At 40.6% G+C, this 23,890-nt stretch overlaps 3 protein-coding genes across 3 annotated transcripts; 2 read left to right on the top strand and 1 right to left on the bottom strand.

Moving 5' to 3' along the window:
• Positions 1-1,240: 1,240 nt before the first annotated feature.
• c3h6orf62 (chromosome 3 C6orf62 homolog) lies at positions 1,241-6,346 on the top strand. The gene is made up of 5 exons (XM_072676024.1): positions 1,241-2,981; positions 3,962-4,138; positions 4,729-4,854; positions 4,960-5,094; positions 5,178-6,346. Exons 1-5 carry the CDS (start codon positions 2,853-2,855, stop codon positions 5,301-5,303), a joined length of 693 nt encoding a protein of 230 aa, XP_072532125.1. The 5' UTR covers positions 1,241-2,852; the 3' UTR covers positions 5,304-6,346.
• A 128-nt stretch (positions 6,347-6,474) lies between these two features.
• On the bottom strand, positions 6,475-10,941 carry acot13 (acyl-CoA thioesterase 13). The gene is made up of 3 exons (XM_072676025.1): positions 10,774-10,941; positions 9,599-9,783; positions 6,475-6,722 (listed from the first exon to the last, which is right to left on the bottom strand). Exons 1-3 carry the CDS (start codon positions 10,855-10,857, stop codon positions 6,566-6,568), a joined length of 426 nt encoding a protein of 141 aa, XP_072532126.1. The 5' UTR covers positions 10,858-10,941; the 3' UTR covers positions 6,475-6,565.
• A 2,175-nt stretch (positions 10,942-13,116) lies between these two features.
• On the top strand, positions 13,117-21,372 carry tmem106bb (transmembrane protein 106Bb). Its single transcript, XM_072676023.1, has 8 exons — positions 13,117-13,219; positions 16,369-16,584; positions 16,846-16,909; positions 17,722-17,881; positions 17,998-18,138; positions 18,758-18,807; positions 18,892-18,945; positions 19,064-21,372. The coding sequence occupies exons 2-8, from the start codon at positions 16,380-16,382 to the stop codon at positions 19,194-19,196; spliced, it is 807 nt and encodes a 268-aa protein (XP_072532124.1). The 5' UTR covers positions 13,117-13,219; positions 16,369-16,379; the 3' UTR covers positions 19,197-21,372.
• Positions 21,373-23,890: the final 2,518 nt, after the last annotated feature.

Here is a 23,890-nt window from a genome sequence, read left to right on the forward strand (position 1 = left end):
GACAGGATTATGGGTTCGATATCCGGGTTTTGCAAGATGCCACTCTTGAGGCCCTTTACCCTCTCTGCTCCCTGGGTGCCGCAAGCAATGGCTGCCCACCACTCCGGGCACGTTTGCTCACGTGGGGCAGTGGTGGCTCAGCGGTTAGAGCGCCGGGCTATCGATAACAGGGTTGTGGGTTCGATTCCCGGGCTTGGTAAGCTGCCACTGTTGGGCCCTTGAGCAAGGCCCTTTACCCTCTCTGCTCCCCGGGCGCTGGAGTTGGCTGCCCACCACTCTGGGTGTGTGTGTGTACTCACTGCCCCTAGCTCACTAGCGTGTGTGTGAGTGTGTGTTCACTACCACAGATGGGTTAAATGCGGAGGACCCATTTCGCTGTACAGTGCACACTGTACAATGACAAATACGTGCACCTTTTTTTTACCTTTAGTGTGTGTGTGTGTGTTCACAGATGGGTTAAAGGCCAAATAATTCCATCGGTGTCCAAAACAGAATATGTTTGTCTTGTCTGGTCTATATATTATAGCTATAGCCTGGGTGTCCGAACGGCCGAGTCGCTCGCTGTCTTCAAGACCCACCTCTTCAGAGAATACTTGGACGATTAGAGTACTGTGGTCACCTTATTGACCTGTGTTTAGTAATGTCTAATCTTAAAGGTATCTTTGAACTATTAGTCTATTCTAACTAGATAAGGTTTTTTGGGTAAATAGCAAAGCACTTTGTAAGTCGCTCTGAATAAGAGCATCTGCTAAATGCCATAAATGTAAATGTGCAGCTGTTCATACTTTGTATTAGGGCCCGTTTCCTGCTTGAAACTCCAGATGTAGTCTTACACCACCTGTTCTTAAAAATGTTATTATTATTAAATATAAAATGTTATTAAGGTAAGGGTAAAGGTGCACATATTTGTCACTGTACAGTGTAAGGGCCTTGCTCAAGGGCCCAACAGTGGCAGCTTGCCAAGCCCAGAAATCGAACCCACAACCCTGTTATCCATATCCCGGAGCTCTAACCGCTGAGCCACCACCACCATAATTATTATTATTACATATAAATTATTATATAATGTTATATTATTATTATATGTTATTATTACATATATAAATATAAAATGTTATTATTAAATGAATGTTATTAATGTTGTTAAAAATGCCCCTCTTTTAAACGCAATCCTCAGCATGAAGGTTGATTTCAGACGGATCTGGCAACCGCGTCCCTTCAGCGCTGCGTGACGTTCAGAGCAGCCATTTTGAGTCGTTTGTTCAGAGACGCGGGTTTGTTTTTCTCCACAGACCTGCGGGGAGAGGAGACCGAAGACTCGACAAAAGAACAGCTCCAAAGACATTTTCCACAACCAGTTTGTCATTATGGGTCCACCGCGAGGCAAATCTAGCCGTTTATTAACCGAAAGAAGGGAGAATTTCAGTTGGTTTGTTCATTTATCTTGACATGGCATGGGTGGCTTGGTCGGTCGGTCTGTGACGACGGAGGAAAACAACGCAGCGGAGAGAGAGGAGTTGGGCAGAAACTAGAGAAAAAAAAGAGTGTTTATTTCAAAGCTTGTTATTCGACAGCAGAAAACGTTTCAAAAGAGTTGTGGTTTCTTGTTTGAACAACAACAACAACGAAGTTACGGCGGTTAATCCGATCACAAAATGATAACGGCAAACACGCGAGATGAGTGAGAGTAGTTAGCTAGCTAGCACTAGCTGCCTCTGCTAACTTAGAGCCCCCCCCCCCCACACACACACACACACACACACAGCGCGCAGTTCCTCTTTCTGCTGGCAGAGCCCGGACGACCAGAACCAAAAGGCGGAAAATGTAACGGTCAGGCCGTGAGAAACCCGTTTGCTTGCGAGCGATCAGTGAGCTATTCCAGTTCGTCTGAAATGTAGCTGACATTAAGTGAACTCGGCGTGTTGTTGGCGAGGACGGTGCAGGCGCGTGCGTGTGTGTGTTCGTGTGCGTGCGCGCGCAGCTCAGCCTAGCTGAGTTAACTACGTTTCGTTAGCTAGGCAGCCAAAAGGAGCCTGACATGGAGACACACAGCAGCGGCGACACTACAGCAGACCGCGGGCCGACTTCACGGCCTTAAATCCCAGGATGTCCAGCAGTTTCTGTGTTCTTGTACCTGGTGCCAAAGCCTCCAGGCATCTTACATTTCTCTGCCATGGTCGCCTTTAACCCCCCTGTCATTCACTCGTGCGTTACCGAAGACCGTTTTTGATGCAATATGAGCACAAACGAGACGTGTCGTGAAAGAGACTCCAGAGTCCACCGCAGCAGTCCGCTCTCGTGAAGCGTAAAAATACAATGTTTTAATAACTAGGTAGCAGATTCGTTCAGCTTCAGCCAGGGATGTGCTTCTCCACTTAACCATAAAAAAAGAAGAAGAAGAGGAAGAGGAGAGCTGAGGGCATGTCGTTTGTTTCGCCAGTTGCTGTTAACTTCCATCTATAGGGACGCGGATCTGTCTGAGGCGTGTTTCAGCGCTGAGCTCCGGGCTGCAGTAGTGAGGTGTCTGAGGGGTGAAACTGGCCTGTCGCTCAAACATGGCGTGATAATTCAGACACGATACGAAATCGAGCCCCATGTGCACTTACCCAGACTGCTCTAAAATGACTTGATTTAGTGTAAAAATGATTTGATTTTGGGAGATTCGTTTCATTAGGATTAGTGTAAATTACTGGTAGTGCCGGATCTTTCTTTTCTTTAACTGTTCATTTTATTTTACACAAAAGTAACGCAATTTGAACATCGTAGCCTACTCTAGAAGGCACTGAGAGAGAGAGAGAGGGGTGAGAAGTTTGGTTAAAGTTTACAAAGAAAGAAATAATAACTATATAACCATGGGAGACCCAACATCGCGAAGAAATCAAACGAGAAACCGACTCCGAGCCCAGCTCCGGAAGAAAAGGGAATCTTTGGCTGACCAGTTCGACTTCAAAATCTACATAGCCTTCGTGTTTAAGGAAAAGGTGACCCTGCATACCTGCTCATTTGCGTCCTTAAACTGGATTGAATTGTGAATTGCAATCATGCCCAGGAGTGTTGAACTGCTTTGCATTTTGTTTTGAATGTTTTGAGTAGACTGGGGTGGAGGGCACAGTTTGACGGGGAACCTGTACAAGGGTAACATGCTGAAACTCCAGATGTAGTCTTACACCACCTGTTATTAATGGAAGGAAGTCGTGGGAAATAATTGGGTTGGGAACCGAGGGCCAAAATGTCCCCACCCCCTACCAAACACACCTAGTAAATGTGAAAATTGAGCAGGAAACTTGCCAAACTGTGCGGGAATCATAGTTTGCTACCCCGCTTGCTGGTCTGTGCAGAGAGAGCCGTGCAAGGTTGAAGGCTCAGGGCAATATTTACATCTGTCTATATGGGCGTTCATCTTAAATGTCACTGTTCTGCAAACACCCTGTCTCCAAAATAGTGACAATTTCTTTTTACAGGAGAAGGAAAATCAAAAAGATTAGTTATTTTGACCGTGTAAAAGACAGCGGTCAGTTTGATGTGGTCAGAGTGGAAAAACAGCAAAAGAGATATAAGATATTGTGCAACAGAAAGTGTGATTCTAGTTACACAGATGAATCAAACGGGGGAACTTGACCAACAAAATAAGACCTAAGAGAGAATTCTGTTGCACATGCTGTACTTGGCTTCATTCGTTCAACAAATGATAGCAGAGAATATTTTGACCACTGTATTAATTGTTAACGGTATTGTTCAAAGTTCACAAACAACCAGTTTTGTATTTGTAAAATTTTCTCAGATATCGAGTTGTTAACCCACTATTGCGAATTGAAAATTGTGCTGAGTGTGGCGTTACCTCCATAGTATTCAGAAAATGTGAACTCCCTTTCATTTCCATCATATTCCTGATTTGATCTATTGCATAAGGCATAACTACTTGGCCATTGATCTAACAATGTCTTGTTTTTCTTCTGAGCAGAAAAAGAAGTCTGCTCTCTTTGAGGTAGCTGAGGTGGTACCTGTCATGACCAACAACTATGAAGAAAATATCCTCAAAGGAGTGAAGGATTCAAGCTACTCCTTAGAAAGTTCTTTGGAACTTCTTCAAAAAGATGTTGTGCAGTTGCATGCCCCTCGCTACCAGTCAATGCGCAGGGTAAGAAAAATATGTTGGTTTATGATGAACCAGATTAATTTATGGCCCTAATAGGGATGAACAGTGTACAGAATTGTGTTGGACATAATGTCACATCCCGTATTTTGTTACAATGCTCTGTGGGGACATCTTACATGAATGAAGATCGGTGCACAATGAAGAATACTGTAATTTGCATGTTGTGTCAATTTACCAGTACTGCAAGGACAAATAATGCAATGAGGAAGTAATTGGTACATCAGGCATAACTCTTGTTATTTTAATGGACAACAGAAAGTGTTTTTGTGCTAGTCAAACTGTGGACCCCTTAAAATAATCTCAGCATTCCACGTGTCTCATGGTAGTTCAATTAGTTTCTTACTTAAGACACTGTTTTAAACTTTAGACCAAACTGAAAGTTAGCACTTTCTGTTGTTCATTGTTCATACACTAATCCTGTCCAGAAGGAAAAATGTACAATAGGCTTATTTGTGTAGAATAGCATGGACTGTAAAATGATCATTATCTTAAAAACCTGCTAGTTGTTGTTGCTATTCTTGTCTTCTGATGATCTTTTTGTGATTTTCCCCATGCTTTCTGAATATGTAAAGGATGTAATAGGTTGTACCCAGGAAATGGACTTCATCCTATGGCCCCGCAATGATATCGAGAAGATTGTCTGTCTTCTGTTCTCCAGATGGAAGGGAGCTGATCATGAACCATTCAGGCCTGTTCAGGTGACTATTTCCCTTGTATCTAGTAGAAGTTACGTGCTTCAACAAGATGTGCCTAAATGTAGTGCTAACACACCCTTGGTGTTTTGTCTGGCTTTTTATTCAAAGGCAAAGTTTGAATTTCACCATGGAGACTATGAGAAACAGTTTTTGCATGCTGTTGGCCGTAAGGACAAGGCTGGGATGGTTATGAACAACCCCAATCAGTCTGTGTTTCTTTTCTTGGACAGACAGCACTTGCAGGTTGGTCCTGTTAAAGCATTTCAGGTGTAGGAACAGAAATGTGCGCTTGTACACCACAGTCACCCTTCACATTTTTCCTACAGACTCCAAAAACCAAGGCCACAGTTTTCAAGTTGTGCAGCCTCTGCCTCTACCTGCCGCAGGATCAGCTGACCTGTTGGGGGGTTGGAGATATCGAAGACCACCTTCGTCCATACATGCCAGACTAGGAGAGACATAGATGATTCCTCCCAAAGCCACTGAAGCAAGTTGACCTCATTCACATCCCTCAGTTGAATAGAATTGAACTTGTGCTTGGAACGCTCCTTTTTGTTAACCACTCATTTCATTATGAGGTTAATTTAGTTGGCTTTTTGTTCCCATATTCCTCTTACCAACCAGTTTTGGTTTGGTTCACCCATTACTTTTTACCCTTAACCTGTCTGCTTTTATTTGAACTTGCACGAACATTGTTTTGAGTGGTTGTTCTCTTGGAGCAGCACTGTCAACAAGAAGTCACAGAAGGAACTCTTTATATTGGGGGAATAAAAAAAAGCAAACTGATGCAAGGGGTTCCTTAAATATGGGCCTCTTGGACTGTCTGATATCAGTGACATGAGTGGATAGTTGTTAACTTGTCTCTAAGTTTGAGGGGAAAGGATAGTTTTAAGAGTAATGACAATCAGTGACAGATGATCAAACAGCCTGCGTAGTCTTGGTAAAAAAGGCTAGTTTTCCTAGATGAACAATACTTGGCAAATTTATTTGGTGTAGACATTGCTTATCATTTTCAACTGCCTGAGTTTTGCTGGACAATTTATTTGAGTGTCATTCCTTGCCTGTAAGCTGTCAAACCTTTCTTCATCATTTTTTTTGTTTTGTTTTTTTTTGTCATTTTTGGAAGAGTGATGCCTGATGGGTTGGCGATATTAAAGACTTTTATGGTGGATTCTAGATAGGCTGTTGGGGGTTTGTCATTTTTGAAAATTAATGTTACCAGCCATGCAATTCATGCATTGTTCATTCATGCTACTGATACCTGATTTTGTCTTTGGTGGTTGCTATTCAGTTGGGTACTAATGCTTAAGTTCATGTACTGATCAGAATATTTTGGTGGGTATGGGGAGGGGGATTATGCATAATTGAATTTTTTTTTGTTTGTTTTTTCTTTTTGACAACCCCCTTTTAAGTACTAAGAACTGCATAGCCTGGAACTTGGTATCTGTAAGCCAGCTTTGTTGGGTAATAAAACAAAACCTACCCACCCCTCTCACTGTAAATCTCATAGGTTCATCTGAAGAGATTGCTGTGTTCATGACTTGCTCATTCTGTTTGTCTTTAAATAATTCCACACTGCTAAACATCTCAATACAGTGCAAACATTAAAAAATCGTGTTGTGGTACTTTTATTATAGCTTTATTACAAATTATGTACAACATCATGCAACAAGTTACATCGTTTTTATGACCTAGGTGAAGGATGTGGTTGTCATTAGCTGCCGAGATGCTTCGTCTGCCTTCCCTGGGCAATAAGTTTCCCATTAGCTTTGTTTGTCAGATCCACAGAAGCAAAAGCCAGGGTTTTCCCTTGTTTTAACACCTGGGCTGTGATCAAGATGTCATCTCCAATTTTGGCTGCATTCATATACCTGTCAACACCAGAGAGGCACTGTTATTTATGAAGAGCAGGAGTTCAGTATATACACTCACTGAGCAGTTCATTAGAAAGGCCTGTTTACCTACTCATTCATGCTATTATTTAATTAGCTAATCGTGTAGCCGTGCAGTGCACAAAAACATACAAATGTGGGCCACTAGCTCCAGGTATTGCTCAGTGATTTTAAACTGGGATGATCAGGCCACACGGGTTGGTTTGAGTATCTTTAGAAGTGCTGATCTCATGAGCAGAATTTAGCACAATTTCTCTTTCCTAGAAAATCTGCCAGTTAACAAAATCAGGTGCACTTGGGACAAGAAAAGCCCAAAACTGCAGGAACACTGAGTGGTAGTTCTGTGGACAGAAATAAGGTCAACAGCACAGCTAGACAGTCTCGAGCTTACCGAGAGGCTACAGTACCTCGGATAACCACTCTATACAACTGTGGCGAGCAGAAAAGCTTCTTATTATTGTACATGTTAACTCTTAAGGTGGATGGGCTACAACAGCAGAAGACCACGACAGGCTCCTCTTCAGTCAGCCAAGAACATAAAGCTGAAGGTGCAGTAGGCACAGGCTTACCGGACAGCTGTCTGATGAGCTAAATCTCTATTTTTGCTGCGGCACACACATAGTTGGGTTGCTGTTTGGCAGCAACAGCTTGAATCCATGGGCTATTAATACCAAGCACTCGTCACTTGAATGCGACAGCCTAGGTCAGGACCATGTGCATCCTCTTATGACCACAATTTACCCAATGACTACAAACCGGATTCCAAAAAAGTTGGGACACTAAACAAATTGTGAATAAAAACTGAATGCAATAATGTGGAGATGGCAAATGTTAATATTTTATTCATAATAGAACATAGATGACAGATCAAAAGTTTAATCTGAGTAAATGTAACATTTTAAAGGAGAAATATGTTGATTCAAAATTTCATGGTGTCAACAAATCCCAAAAAAGTTGGGACAAGGCCATTTTTACCACTGTGTGGCATCCCCCCTTCTTCTTACAACACTCAACAGACGTCTGGGTACAGAGGAGACCAGTTTCTCAAGTTTAGAAATAGGAATGCTCTCCCATTCATGTCTAATACAGGCCTCTAACTGTTCAATCGTCTTGGGCCTTCTTTGTCGCACCTTCCTCTTTATGATGCGCCAAATGTTCTCTATAGGTGAAAGATCTGGACTGCAGGCTGGCCATTTCAGTACCCGGATCCTTCTCCTACGTAGCCATGATGTTGTGATTGCTGCAGAATGTGGTCTGGCATTATCTTGTTGAAAAATGCAGGGTCTTCCCTGAAAGAGATGACGTCTAGATGGGAGCATATGTTGTTCTAGAACCTGAACATAGTTCTCTGCATTAATGGTGCCTTTCCAGACATGCAAGCTGCCCATGCCACAAACACTCATGCAACCCCATACCATCAGTGATGCAGGCTTCTGAACGGAGCGTTGATAACAACTTGGGTTATCCTTGTCCTCTCTGGTCCGGATGACATGGCGTCCCAGTGTTCCATAAAGAACTTCAAATCATGACTCATCTGACCACAGAACAGTCTTCCATTTTGCCACACTGTTGGTGTGGCGCAACAGATAACACCACTACCTGCCAGTGTGCTACCACACCACGTGGAATACTGGGGTTCGATTCCCGGTCTGGGTGACTATGCTGCGCTACACCAATAAGAGTCCTTGGGCAAGACTCCTAACACTACACTGACCCACCTCTGTAATACAAGGAACCTTGTAAGTCGCTCTGGATAAGAGCGTCAGCTAAATGCCGTAAATGTAAATGTAAAAGACCCCTGGCCCAGTGCAAATGTCTGAGCTTGTGGAGCTTGCTTAGAAATGGCTTCCTCTTTGCACTGTAGAGTTTCAGCTGGCAACGGCAGATGGCACGGTGGATTGTGTTCACTGAAGATGATTTCTGAAAGTATTCCTGAGCCCATTCTGTTATTTCCTTGACAGTGGCGTTCCTGTTTGAGGTGCAGTGACGTTTAAGGGCCCGGAGATCACGAGCATCCAGTAGAGTTTTACGGCCCTGACCCTTACGCACAGCGATTGTTCCAGATTCTCTGAATCTTTTGATGATGTTAAGCACGGTTGATGATGATAACTTAAAAGTCTTTGCTATTTTACGCTGGGTAACACCATTCTGGTATTGCTGCACTATCTTTCTCGCAACAATGGTGGAATTGGTGATCCTCTTACCATCTTGGCTTCAGAGAGACACTGACACTCTGAGAAGCTCTTTTTATACCCAATCATGTTGTCAATTGACCTAATTAGTGTTAATTGGTCTTCCAGCTGTTCGTTATATGCTCAATTTCCAGCCACTTATTGCTACTTGTCCCAACTTTTTTGGGATTTGTTGACGCCATGAAATTTTGAATCAACATATTTCTCCTTTAAAATGTTACATTTACTCAGATGAAACTTTTGATCTGTCATCTATGTTCTATTACAAATAAAATATTGACATTTGACATCTCCACATCATTGCATTCAGTTTTTATTCACAATTTGTTTAGTGTCCCAACTTTTTTAGAATCCGGTTTGTACTTCAAGCATGATAATGTGCCATGGCAAAAGTTGAACGGGACATTAAGGATCAGTGGTCTTCCCAGACTGAATTCAATTCATTTGAACACCTTTGGGATGTGGTAGAATGGGAGATTCACAGCATGAAAGAAATACCTGCTAATCTCCTGAGGAATTTATTGAGGAATTGTGTGTTGCAATCATATCCACATGGACTTACCTCCTAATCCCTAATACAGTATTAGAATAGTATTCCTGATAAACTGCTAGAAACACGCTGATGTGTATGTATACGAAATATGTTCACTGGCAAAGCCTTACGTGATGTTCATGTCAACGCTGACTCCTGGAGCACCTCTCTCAGTGTACATGATCGCAGTGGTGGAAATGGTATCAATCAGAGTAGCGGTCATGCCTCCGTGCAGCGTTCCTAGTCGGTTTGTGTGCTCTTCTCCCACTTTCATCTCACAGACCACCTTACCAGGACTAGCTGATAAGAGTTCAACCTGTGGGGACATTAGTGATCAGGTACATTTTTCCATACGTACATACAGTATACAGTGCAACATCACAATTTTCTTTCTCTTCTTTACCACATTACAAAATGACAAGAAATGACATAAACCTAAATATCTAAATAATATATAATATATAAATAAATGAGGATAAACCTTATTTAATCATTTCAGCTAAAATTGGGGCTGGTACTCAAAACAGCTTCCCCATAATTTATTTTTGTATAGATTAAAAGTCACACTGTGTTCTAAACCACATTAATTTGTGCAAAACAAAGGAAAATCTGGATCTGAGTGGGTTGAGGGATGTTTTGGGTGTGTATTTGTGAAGATGAGACTGGTGACAGCTAAACTAAAAAAAAAAAACTAAAAACTAAAAAAACAAAACTAAAAACCTTAAGACAGCACAGATGTCTTGGCTACTTGAATGTATCCAGGTAAAATGATAAATTGTGTTCATTAGATTTTTTGCTCAACTATTTCTTGAATAGCTCATTTGTCAAAACATCATTTACATTTTAAAAGTCATTTGGTAAAAGTCACACTAAAACAAATGCACATGCTGTGCTGCCAGAAAACCAAATAAACAAAACTAATGATGTATTTGTAAGAAAACATGCAGCTGACCAGTGCTGACCATATCCACAGTATGCTCAGGCATGAATGATTAAATTAAGTACTGTTAGGTTCCCACTCCTAAAACAAATAACCAACATCACCAATAAAAGTCTTTTCTCAGCTTAAAGGAATACAGGTTTCTCCTCATTCCTGTAAGAGTATTCTCAATAATAATAATAATAAAAAAATAACATTAAAATAAATCAGATAAAGATATACACACACGATCACACATATCTGCGAGCCCTATTTAGTTTTGCTTTTTGTTATCTATTTTATTTTTTTATTTTTTCGAAAGCCAAAGACTTAGAAGAGTAAAAACACAATGATGGTTCGGGCTCGTCCTCAAGGTTGCTCACTCACCTTGTTTAATACGCGATCAAATCCAGGACTGTCGATTATGACCCTCATTACCTGTTTCAGCGCATTTAAAGTCAGCGAGGCCATCGCTGAATTGCTTTATATTAGACAGTAAACAACCCAATCCTGCACTGTTTTTGCTAAAAGGTGAATGATAACAGTACTCCTTCTCTTACGTTGAAGACATGCTTAAAATAAAAGTCTCTGAGTCTTTTACCCTTTGTTTTTTTTTTCAAATGGACACATTTTCATTCTTTCAGTGGAAATATTAAAACAACGTTTTTAGTTAGTAGTAGTTAGTTAAATGTGTCTTGAATACGTAAAAAGATTTTATTAATACATTTTACAAATATGAGGACTTTTATTATCGGTATTCTCTGCTGTTCCCCCGTTCCGTCAACTAACGTGCTCGGCTAGCAACATAGCAATCCTGTAAAGAGGTCCCTGTAGTTTATTTTGTGTCTTAGAAAGGCAAGGTTTCTAATTCATAGAATTGTTCTCTGTACATAAAATAATGTTTGTGTGGATAACAGAAAAAGTAAATCAGTAATGAAGTCAAATAATAGTGTTAACCTAATTATAACAAGAACATACTTTTTTTGTATGAGATAAGATTTGTATGTCAAAATTAGTTCTTGTCAGAAAGACTTACACAATCAGTTATGTCCATTCGTATAAGTTTATCATGTGTCAAACAAAGAACAAGTTTCACTGTAATCTGGGAGGAAGTCAGTAACTATGCTATGAATCCATTCTGGACAATTTATTTATTTCTTCTGTATTATTTCGTAACCTTTGTTATATTAAGATTTTCATTACATTTAAGTAACATTTTAAACTCAGGATAATAAATCTGGAAGTAATGATATGATATAATATTTAATAAACATGAATTTTATTACAATGTTGGAATAAATGTAGACAGAGATGTAGATGGAGGGCTAGAAGTGGAGGGCTGAATCAAAGTATTGGGAAAATGAACCTGAACAAAATAGTAATGTAGTTATAGCTGATGTTTAGTGTATGTATCAGCGTAACTAGATTTTACCAGACCTTCAGCTGGGTTTTTCAAATTTCACTTACAATAATTGAGACACAATACGATTTTAAATTAGGGCTGCAACAACGATTCGATAAAATCGATAATAATGATTTTGAGTGTGAATGAAGACACTACATACAAACTAAAGACAATTCATCCTGTCTCACTTCTCACTCCCATACAGTGCAGTGTTTGCATCAGCAATGGACTTATTTTTCTTAATTATTTATTTTATTTTATTTTTAATGTATTAATACATTTTAATTTACTAATTTATTCTATTATCATTTAATTATTGTAAGCACTTATTGGCTCTGTTATTCAATGTTCTATCTTTAAATAAAGACATGGACATGTATTTTTAATCGGATTCATCAATTAATCAAAAATATAATTGATTATTAAAATAATCTTCTATTTTAATGTCTCACTACTCTGCAGAAGGATGTGCTACCCGGCAATGTTTGAGCCAAATTGAGGTGTAGCAGTAGTGGCTCAGCAGTTAGAGCGCCGGGCTATTGATAACAAGGTTGTGGATTTGATTCCCGGGCTCGGCAAGCTGCCACTGTTGGGCCCTTGAGCAAGACCCGTTATCCTCTCTGCTCCCCGGGCACTGGAGTTAGCTGCCCACCGCTCTGTGTGTGTGTGTGTGTGTGTGTGTGTGTGTGTGTACTCACTGCCCCTAGTTCACTAGTGTGTGTTCACTACCACAGATGGGCAGAGGACACATTTCACTGTACAAAGTGTTCAAGACATTTTGAAACTGGAAATACTGGAATTATATGAAACACCAGTATCAAGTATCAAGATGGACAAATAATATTTAGAGAAAGTAAATAAAGTAATTTCTTCAGTTTAGAGCATTTAATTAAACAATTTATTAAATTAAAGGGGTGATTTATTAAATCAAGAAAAGGGGGTATTACATTTAGGGAACCATTTATAAAATTCAGGAAATGATTTATGAAATTGAGTTGACAATGTATTTAACTGAGGGAATTGTTTATTCAATTAAGGGAACGATTCATTGAATTTAAGGAATTCTTGAGGAGTTTTTTTTTTATTGAGGGACCCATTTAATACAGCTATACCAGACTAATACTAAATCTAGGGAACTATTTATTAAATGAAGGAAACTATTTATTAAATTAAATTAATGATTTATTAAACAGAAGCAACGTTTTCTAAATATGTAAAACTCGTTGCACTTCTAGTCCAGACCAGTTAAATACAGCCACTCGTGTCTGTTCACCATCAGACTCGCTGTGTTCCCGGAGCTGGCGCTAGATGGCGCCCCTAACCTCAGCTCCTCTTTTAGCGACGCTACCGCGCATGTCCGCCTCGCTCACAAATATAAACAAGACCTGCATGATCAGAGGAGCCGTTAGAGAATATAAACCACACCCGGTAAGAAAACAGTATTTGGGCAGAAATGAAGCAGACTGGAGAAACGTGTACAAAACATGTAGCTGCGTTTAGTCGAGGCAGGTTTTCTTCAGCGGACTGCTTGGAGCGCACTGTAGGTCAACTGCCGGATGTAAACTTAGCATAGCTACTTGGCGTTAGTTAGCCAGCTAGCTAACAAACTTAGGCAGCTCTGCGTTGCGTAGATAGTAAGACAGCAGTGTGTGGTCTGTAGCTATTGGGTCAAGATCGTCCGGTTTCTCCCCTTGTTTCAGAGCTAACCTTCAGTACAGTTTAGATGTTGTTAGCTAGCTCGCTAGTGCTAGTGCTAGTGCTAGCAAGATCGCTGCTTCCCACCTGTCTTTAGTTAGCTAGCTAGATTGCCTGCTTTAATAACAAGCGATAATAACAATAACCCATAAACAGTTCTTCTTTCTTTAGTAATTGTGTGTTAGCTAGCTGCTGTGTGACTGTCAGTACCATGTTTTTCCCTAATAGGAAAATAAAATACTTGGCTAACTTAGCTAGCGCTACCAGCCAAGATCCAATTGCTCTGTTGCGTCTGATGGCGAGTCCAAGATGACCATGTGTCCGATAGCGACCCCGCAGTGTGTCCGTGTGCCAGCCGGATCCAGCTAAAATAACACTACCGTCACGTTCAGTTATCTAGTGCCTCAACTTTATGGGCTAACTTTAACCCGAATACAAGCTAAAACACCGTGTACGGCACATACTGACGTGTTTAGATAAACATGCGCATAGAAGTAGCTAACTACCTTACTGCAGTGATCAGCAGGTCCTCAGACGGGCAGGAGTTGGGTGAGATAGCGGCCAGGGTCCTCCTGTCGGTCACAGGGACCGTTAGGTCCGACAGGTAGGCGTGATCTGGATCAGCGTCAGTCAGGGTTACAGACAATCTTCCTGCTCTCTAGAGGAGGTTTAACCCTGTGCACTTCTGGGAGGGTTGTGGGGGGTTAATGTATAACATAATTGTGTTTTTGTGCCAAAAACTGTATGGAGGCAGTGGTGGCTTTAGGGGCAGTGGTGGCTCAGCGGTTAGAGCGCCGGGCTGTCGATAACAAGGTTGTGGGTTCGATTCCCGGGCTTGGAAAGCTGCCACTGTTGGGCCCTTGAGCAAGACCCTTTACCCTCCCCTGCTCTTCGGGCGCTGGAGTTGGCTGCCTACCGCTCTGGGGGTTTGTGTACTCACTGGCCCTAGTTCACTAGTGTGTGTGTGTGTGTTCACTACCACAGATGGGTTAAATGCGGAGGACACATTTCGCTGTGCAGTGTACACTGTACAGTGACAAATACCTGCACCTTTACCTTTTACCTTGTTTTAAGAAACAAAGAAATACTTTTTTCTTTCTGTCAGATAACACATCAGATCTGTCCTAATTGTCATGGATCATGTCCCATTGAAAAGCAGTCCAGACTGAGTAACTCACTTTAAACTTTATAATACATTTACATTTATGGCATTTAGGAGACGCTCTTATCCAGAGCGACTTACAAAGTGTTTTGCTATTTACCCAAGAAAAGCCTTAGCTAGTCAGAATAGACTAATAGTTCAAAGATACCTCTAAGCTTAGACATTGCTAAACACAATACAATGGTGACTCTAATCGTCCAAGTATTCTCTGAAGAGGTGGGTCTTCAGTCTGTGTTTGAAGACAGCGAGCGACTCTGCCGCTCGGACACCCAGGGGAAGCTGGTTCCACCACTTTGGTGCAGGACAGAAAAAAGTCTGGACGTTTGTCTTCCGCAGATTTTGAGGGATGGCGGGTCGAGCCGAGCCGTACTTGAAGATCGAAGGGCTCTTGGTGCGGATCGGCTTTTGACCATTGCCATCAAGTACGGAGGGGCTGGTCCGTTCTTGGCTTTGTAGGCCAGCGTCGGGGTTTTGAATCTGATGTGGGAAGCAGCTACAGGAAGCCAGTGAAGGGAACGCAGCAGTGGAGTGACATGGCTGAATTTAGGGAGCAATAAAGTGAATGTGATGAAATCACAGAAACAGTGCATATACAATAGTTGTTTTTACAGCTTAATTTACATACATGAAATACATGAGCTGCGTAGACTGGAGAGTGAATAGTGTACTTTGAGACTTGATTGAGCAATGATTGTTAGTCTGTTTGGTTACAGATTAGTTCAGTTTTTCTGTTGTTTATCAAGTTCAACAGGCAGCGTTGCTTCCTAAACTATAACACGGGCTGGATTTAATTAAAATGAATGTATTTATTTGATTAGTTAGATACTTTATACTTTGGAGTAGTTTCTGTTTACATTTACACATGTGGCATTTAGCAGAAGCTATTTTCCAGAGCAACAGTTTAACCATACACATGGATACAAGTTTTGGGACACCTGCTCATTCATCATTTTCTCCAAAATCAAGAGTATTAAAAAAGAGTTAACTCCTCTTTAACTCCTCAACTCATCCCAAAAGTATCGGATGGCGCATCACCATCATTCCAGAGAACACCGTTCCACTGCTCCACAGCACAGTAATGGGGGGCTTTATACCCCTCTAGCCCACACCTGGCATTAGGCATGGTGCAATAGATTCATGTTTATATGCTTCAGAGAGTCCTATTCTATTCGTAATACTTCCCTACAGGGACTAGACAAGCTGTGCATGTGCATTTGTGTGTATGCTAGGAATGGGTGCAACTAATTATCTGACTAAGTATCCGAATGCATTAGTTAGAAGGTGTGTCCATAGACGTTTGGGCACATAGTGTACCTCTAACCTTAGATACTGACAAATGCAATAGTCAGCACTATTGTCTGCTTAGAAACGCAACAGCACAGTACCCAAGGGAAGTCTGTTCCACCACCTTGGTGCCAGGACATGTCTATATATCTTGAGGGCTTGTGGGTGAATCATCAGGTAGCGTATGCCTGGTCCAGTTTTGGCTCTGTAGGCTAGCATCAGTTTTATCTGATACAGACCACTGCAGGAAATAACGGAAAGCCTGTTTCTATGTTAGATGAGTGTTTTGGAAATCATGTAATAGATTAAGGCCTGTATGAGCTGAATCATTTTTCAGCACTTCAGTGTAATAATCATGTAATCATTATTTGTTTCTTCGTAATTAGTAAATTCTATTTGCAAAAATGTTAGTGACCCATTTCTGACTCTTTCTTAGAAGGTGCAATCATGGGGAAGTCACTGTCCCACTTGCCTAAGCAGACGTGTCATGATGAGTGTCATGCCAGCCTGACCTCTTCACCTGAGTATAACACCATGCAGAGTGAGGACGGAAAGACTGGTGGAGATGTGTCTCAGTTCCCATATGTAGAGTTCACTGGAAGGGACAGTGTCACCTGCCCGACATGCCAGGGTACTGGGCGGATCCCACGAGGTGAATAATAATAAAATTAATAATAATAAATAATTAAAAACTAAATCATACACTTGAAGTGTGTTGTTCTTGATTATTTCTCTTCCACAAATGATTTATACAATAGGTCTTTGTGGAAGTGTGTTTAAGCCTACTGTGAATGGAAAGAAGTGGTCTGTGGATTCAAATAGATATATTTATTTTTCTGGATTCAGATAAGTACGGTCAAATGGCATTAACAAATATTCCAGAGGCAGTTTGTGACTGTTTGTTTTCATGCAGGCCAAGAAAATCAGCTGGTGGCATTGATTCCATACAGTGATCAGAGGTTGAGACCAAGAAGAACGTAAGTGCTCTTTAGCTATTCTGATTGTTTTACTCTGATCTGTTTTTTTTTATAGGCTGCGTCACAGAATTATACTGACTGGTATATCTAAAAATATGAATTTACACTGATCAGCTATAACATTAGCACTAAATTAAGTTATCATTATCTACAGTGACATCTGTCTATCTGTAGGGTGGATATATTAGGCACCAATTGAGGAGTCAGTTCTTAAAGGTGAAGTGTCAAAAGCAGGAAAAATGGCCAAACCAAAGGATCTGAGCCACTTTGACCACAGCCAAAGTGTGATGGCTAGTTGACTTTCTCACAGCATCTCCAAAACATCGGACAGGTCATGTTGGGTTTTTCTGGCATGCAGTGGTTAGTACCTACCAAAAGTGCTCCAAGAAAGTGAAACCACTGAAAAGCAACAGGGTCATGGGCACCTAATGTGATCCATGGCAGCACTGAAATTATCTGCTGCTAGATCTTGGTGCCAAATACCACAGGACGCCTTCAGAGGCTTTGTGGAGTCCATGCCTCGAATGCTCAGATCTGTTGTGGCTGCACAAGGGTACCTAATCAATATTAAACACAGGGCGCTAATTTTATGGCTGATCAGTGTAGGTGTCAAAGGTGTCAAAGGTGTCGAGATTTTGTGATTTGACTTGCAAATAGTATGACATGGCCAAAGCAGTGGTTTGTTTGTCTAGTTCAAAGCTGTAGCTGATAGAAAAGTAGAGGATGGGGAATATGTATGCAAATGTCAGAGTCACTTGTGTCATGGTTGATTTACATGGCCCATTAATACTGATCATTTGTGCATTTCTCAGAAAGCTATATGTGACAGCCTCAGTCGTCGTGTGCCTGCTGCTCTCCGGGTTGGCAGTGTTCTTCCTCTTTCCCCGCTCCATTGATGTGAACTATGTGGGGGTGAAGTCCGTCTATGTCACCTATGACCAGACCAAGCGCATTGTGTATCTCAACATCACCGTAAGCTCCTCACTGTGCTTTAGCTTTAAACAAAAGTTAAATATAGCTCTGAATTAAAACTTGAAGTTTGACCTGGAATGTTTGATACTGATTAACTGTGTGGTGTGTTTTTGTAGAACTCTCTGAATATTACCAACAACAACTACTACTCAGTTGATGTGGCCAACATCACAGCACAGGTGCAGTTCTCCAAGACTGTGATCGGGAAATCCCGTGTCAGCAATATTACTACCATTGGCCCCCTGGATATGAAGCAGGTAGGTCTTTTATCCGGTACAAAAATAGACTCAGTAGATTTTCTTTTCTTCCTGGTAGTAAGAGAATGTAAAGTACATTTTCCTGAGTTCGCCATCATTTAAAGCAATAAAAGGAAACACACTGATGCTGCTCTTACTCTGACGGGACTCACATGATGCTCAGTGTCGTGGTTATCCACACATGCACGTCATTTTGGATCAGATTACTTCTAGCATGCAAGTAAATAAAGATTTTCATCAGATTGATGAGTAGACTGTACATATAAACACCTCAGTCTTATTCCATAGTCGAGAAGATCTTTGCATGTAAACAAAGCCACTGTTGGGCACAAGAGGAAAGCCTTTAACCTCTCTGCTCCTGCAGCTTGCAGTGGCATGGCTGACTCTTACCCCAGCTTTCTAAGCTGGGATATGCAAAATAATGAAATTCATTGTACTGTACAGGTATATATGACACATTCTTATTATTTTCAGCTACATCTTTTTAAGATAATCCAGACACAAAACAACACATTTCCTCTTACCTTACAGTGGTTTATTTGTTCTTGAAAAAATCCTTGAAAAATTCAGTATTGAGATATACTACAGATACTGACTTTGTCTTCTTCGTTCATTTCAGATTGATTACATGGTGCCCACCACTATAGCAGATGAAATGAGTTACATGTAGTGAGTATGCTTCCTCTTTAAACATCAAAACACAAAAATACCAAACAAAAATAATCTGTGCTGACCAAATTCCCCCCCCCCCAGTGACTACTGTACCCTGCAGACCATCAAAGTGCACAACATTGTGGTAATGATGCAGTAAGTATTTCACTATGAAGAAGGATGTCCCCTGAACATGAGTAGATTCAGATTCAGAAAGTTTCTATATAGCATAAAGAAACAAGCCTGAGTGTGTTGTTTTGACTCTTGTTTGCAGGGTAATGGTCACCACAGTGTATTTTGGCCACGCTGAACAGGTGTCTCAGGAGATGTACCAGTATGTGGACTGTGGGGGCAACACTACATTGCTGCATGAGTACAACATGAGTACATCTCCTGAATCAGACTAGAGCTTCAGCTGAGGGTGCATTGCATCTATTGCCCCACCCCCCCCAAGTCACTGCATCCTTGTTTCTGGTCAAGTTGACCTTGAGTCCACTATATTCCATTGACGAATAATTAGGGTGGTTTCAAATCATAACTGATGCACTTTATGTTCAAATCTCCACACCTTTCCCTACACTACTGCTCCTACCAGCCACGCAAGTAAACCACTTCAGACTGAACCAGTCACATCTGCGTGGGAACATTTCCGTTTATTCAGACAAAAACACTTCAGTTGCAGATACAGCTGATAAAATTCCTAACACTTCTAATATTTGTGTAATAATTGATATGTTATGAGGTTTAAAAACATGCACATAAGTCACAAGGTATTGTTACTCTTCTTTAATATCTGTTAACAGTAGTGAACTGACAGCAACTTGATGCTATAAGTCATGCATGTTTTGGGATTTTTTTTTATGTCTTTTGCAGTGTTGTGTTTATTTAATAAGTACAATTATTTATTAGAGTATTGTTTTACCTCATAGCAGTACTAGTACACCCGTGGAGGTGGTGCAGTTCTTGGTTTTCATTAAAAAGTATGGTCCTCTGGCCGGTGAGGGAGTTGTACTATAGATTTCTATAGGGTTTCTTGGTACATTTTGTTCAAACTGAATTTCTCCGTTAATTAGCTGTGCGATACCAGGTAATGACCATGAAAACGGCATTTATTAGAAAACTGTTCAATAAGAAATCCAAATGGAACAGAACATTTAATATAAACCAGTTGTATTTAGATAAAGGAAATAAGGGTTGCAATTAATTTCAAGCCAAACATTCCACACAAGAAAGAAAGGATGTACCATTTGTAGATTTCTTTAAATTACATGTGTTGAGTAGTATAATACTAACAGTTTAAGAATACATTTTAACATTGATTCTGCCCCAGATGTGGATAACAACATTTTTAACATTTTAAATACATTTATCAGAACAATCCTGAGGTAGATCCTTGCTTAAAGAGTTCACACTCTTAAAAATAAAGGTGCTACAAAGGATTCTTTGAGTGATTCCCTAGAAGAACTATCTTTGGTTCCATAAAGACCCATTTTTGTAAGAGATGTACACTTGTAAATAGACAAAATTATTGGGAAACTTTCTCAATATATCTACAGGATCCCATTCTAAACCCATAGGCATTAATATCTGCAGCTCTTTGCAGCTCTAACAGCAAACTTGGAACTCTGCAGTTACTGAGTCAGCAAAGGACTCAACTGGACTTTACATGGTATGGCACCTTGTGGCTGATTTGCTGTGGTTCCTAAACACTTCTAGGTTCAATAATACCACTCATAGTTGTTTGTGGAAATTCTTGGAGGGAAGACATTTCACAGACTGACTTGTTACAATGGTGGCATCCTACTGCAACACTGCACTGGAATTTAGCAAGCTCTTTAGAACCACTCATTCTTTTACCAAAGAATTATAAATGCTGACTGCATGGATAGTTTCTTAACTTGATACACCTGTTGCAATGGGACTGAATTAAACGCCTGAATTCAATGATTAAGAGGTGTGTCCCAATACTTAAACGTTTAAAAGTTCTTCAAACCAACATCTCTTTACAAAAATGGTTCTGTGGTGGACAGTTCTATGATGTCACTCAAAGTGTAGGTTTAAGCTATTAACAAACACTAAATGAACTAATAAGAGTAGGGACTGGGAGTGTGTTTTATTGGACAATGCTTGAGTTTGCTCTCCTGCATGTTCATATAAATTACCTTTAGTTGAACTAACTGCTGTGAAAATGATTGTGCGGGAATTACTGATTGAATTTGAACACTGAGGTATTCGCTTCAGACGTAAAACGTGTTTCACCAGTCACAGGTCTTTAAATCAGTGTATTCATTTTCTTTTTCAGAAACTAATTAAAAGTAATTATAGAGGTCCATGGTGTGCCAGCAGCATTTGTTAAAAAGTTTGAAAATGTAAATACAGATGTTTTCCAAACTGTAACTATTGCTGTATGTTTGATAAAGTGTTGTATTAGCTTCAGCTCAGTTCTCTGAATTCTAATGAAAGAAATGAATATTTATAGATGATGAAAGTAACACTTATGTACAAGATACACATGCGCACACAGTTTTGCTACGTGGTCATCTGAAACATATTTTTTTGGCATGAATAAAGGTCTAAATCCTGTTGTGACTTTTGGCTTGTATGTTCTTTAGAAACATTTGATGTAAAGCAGTGTCTGGGTTTTGAGTAGTTTGCCTGGGGCCAGAAAATGGAAGATGTGTGCCTCACAGTGAGAAACCATCTCAGGCAAAGCTGTATTGAAGCAGGAGGTAGGCGACCAAACAGCCGCTGATGCCTCAGGCACTGAGGAAGTATGCTGAGTGTGTATTATTCATTCTGCTCTGCTCAGTGCAAATGCAACTCTCATGCTCTCTCCATAAAACAGCCTGGAGTTGCTATCATCTCTAAGATGTAGAAAATGAAAGAATTTGGAACATCTCAGTCACAGAAACTGTGGGTTTGGGTTAAAGCCAGAATGCATGATTTGAATTACGATAGCCTAATCTAGATTCCTAGAAACAGCAAGATCATGATTGCCTTTAGGGGTTTCTTAAGAAGAGAGAGCTCGTACAAAATGTGTTCTTGCTCAGAGGTAAGCTGTGTTTTTGGTAATTGGCGCCCTGAGGGACATTTCTAATGGGCAATCAACAGCAGTGGGCTTACTTTATCTGGTTAACTGAGAAATCCTGCTGAGAAATACCTCCCTGATTAGCACAGCAAACGATATGGAGAACATTAAGGCCAATCAACCAATGAGACACTTCCATTTATTAAATAATCACACCATATGTAGTTGATCTGGCCTGAGGTTAGGCTCACATACACTATTTGGCCAAATGTTTGTGAACACTCTTTCTAATGAATGCATTCAGTTCCTGTGGCGAAGTCAATAGAATAGGACTCTGCAGCAGAGAGATCTATTGGTCTGATGAACCTGCTTGCATCATGCCTAATGCCAGGCTTGATATAAACCCTTCTACATTGAGCTGTAGAGCAGTGATCCATCCAATGCTTTTTAGAGGAGTTGGGGAGTTTGGGATGAGGTAGGATGGTGATCATCCAACCTCCTGATCTTGTTGCTGATCTTGTTGCTGAATGCAATAAAATCCTCACAGTAATGTAGAATCTAGTAGATAGCCTGTCATGGAAAGAAGAGGCAGTTACTCCAACAAAAGCAACATAAACTCTTTTTTTAATACCCTTGATTGCAGAAGATACAATGAATGAACAGGTGTCCCAAAACTTTTGTCTATTTGATTTAGTTTTTATTATGAACTTTTGATGCTAAAGATATGATTATGTCAATTATGACCAACAGTCCTGTCTGTCTCCCCTGCCATTGCAGTGGGCTACCACTAGAGGGCGAGACATATAGGACATATAGAGACATATCATGGCTGTCTAACTAAGATGGTAAACTACAGGATACCCAGAAACAGCAAAACGACGGGTACAGTGTTCCCCAGAGACTTTGTGGATAATTGGTTACCATAAGCACTATGATTCGTCTGTACTCCACAACGTCTTCCAGAGAATTCTTGACATAACTGGGCACTGATGTTCTGAAGAAGACTGGGTGTTTTGGCACACAGTGATCATACACCACTCTGGACTCCATTGATTTGGTGCAGGTGTCCCAATACTTTTGTCCCTATAGTATATGTACAACATGCCCAGCAGTTACTCATCGAATAGTTCTTTGGTATTATTATAATACAGTTATACAATGGTATTAATAGGGAGTTTGCCCCTCTTTGTTGCATTAACATCCTTGACTCTCCATTCGTTGCTGTGAGGATTTGATTGCATTCAGCAACCAAAACATTAGTTCAATGGCATGATTATGTGATCCAGAATGTTCCAGTTCTATTGGCAATGCTTTCCTATGGAGATTATGTGTGTGTGTGTGTGTGTGTGTGTGTGTGTGTGTGTGTGTGTTTGCAATTAAAGATCTGTGTCAGCAATGGGTGGGACCTTCAGGTAGCTCAGTTCACTTATCTAAAAGCAGTCTAGCAATATGTGTGACTGTTAAGGTAGGAAAAGAACCGAGACAGGGAATTGTCTCTGGTCCAGTAACCATGTGACTCAGTGTGAACTCACAGTGTGTTTTAGGGTCCTGAATTGTTATTTTTGACTTGTGTTGAACGTCACCACTCTGAGATTTTGCAGTCATGATAAACCTCTTAATATTCCTGTTTGTCCTGCTGCTAGTCGGCCTGAGGGATTATAAAAAGCTATGTTATTACTTGCTGAGTGCCGAGGAATAAAGCCACATCAGAGGATCCACCTCAAGAGCACACAGGCCTCTCTGTTCTCCAGAAGAGCAGGTGGAATTATATACACACACCGCTGCTCTGTAACCAAGTGTTTTGCATTGCCTTTGATTAAATTAGATTCTGGCAGTTAAAGGTTTGCATGTGGTGCTAGTGTGAAGCGTGTTTCCTGTGTTTCCTGACTGATAAAAATGTATACGCTTAAAGAGATAAATGATTCAGTCAGTAACAGGCACTGCTTTTTATTCCTCATTTTTAATATAAAATAAACACAATAATGAACACAGTTCTACAGGAACTACAACACCTGTCTCCTCCACTTCTATTCTACTGTAAAGTTATTCAGCATCTATAGGAAGTCAGTGTGT

This window comes from Salminus brasiliensis, chromosome 3 (assembly GCF_030463535.1).
Source record: "Salminus brasiliensis chromosome 3, fSalBra1.hap2, whole genome shotgun sequence".
Classification (NCBI taxonomy): Eukaryota; Metazoa; Chordata; class Actinopteri; order Characiformes; family Bryconidae; genus Salminus; species Salminus brasiliensis.